Source organism: Eimeria tenella, genomic scaffold (assembly GCF_000499545.2).
Source record: "Eimeria tenella Houghton genomic scaffold, Eth_scaff2309, whole genome shotgun sequence".
Lineage (NCBI taxonomy): Eukaryota > Apicomplexa > Conoidasida > Eucoccidiorida > Eimeriidae > Eimeria > Eimeria tenella.
In genome coordinates, this window is record NW_013542168.1 from 1 (window position 1) to 311 (window position 311).

Here is a 311-nt window from a genome sequence, read left to right on the forward strand (position 1 = left end):
CACACCAGCGCCAGCCGCTGCTGCTGCTGCTGCTGCTGCTCACGCCAAGGTAGTGGCGTGCGGCAGCTGCTCAGCACTGCGGCAAAAGGCCTCCGAAGGAGCAGCAAGAGGCGGCAGCAGCACAGCTGTGGGGCCCTCTCTTCTTCTTCCCATGTCTGTGAGGCTGTAGCTTTGGCAGCAGCTGTTTGCTGCTGCTGCTGCTGCTGCTGCAATGTCCGGAAGCACCGGCTGCTCCGCTGGCTCCTGCAGCTCGCGTTCCGGCGGCGGCAGCAGCTGCTTCTGCTGCTGCTCCTCCGCCTGCTGCTGGCCTT

At 65.6% G+C, this 311-nt stretch overlaps 1 protein-coding gene across 1 annotated transcript in view; it reads right to left on the reverse strand.

Moving 5' to 3' along the window:
• Nucleotides 1-39: 39 nt before the first annotated feature.
• ETH_00039065 (uncharacterized protein) overlaps nucleotides 40-311 on the reverse strand; it is a gene marked incomplete at both ends in the record, with an annotated part of 3,349 nt that continues 3,077 nt past the window's right edge. The window contains one exon of the mRNA XM_013374852.1: nucleotides 40-308. Coding sequence (XP_013230306.1) covers nucleotides 40-308 — 269 coding nt within the window. The remainder of the gene's footprint in view (nucleotides 309-311) is intronic.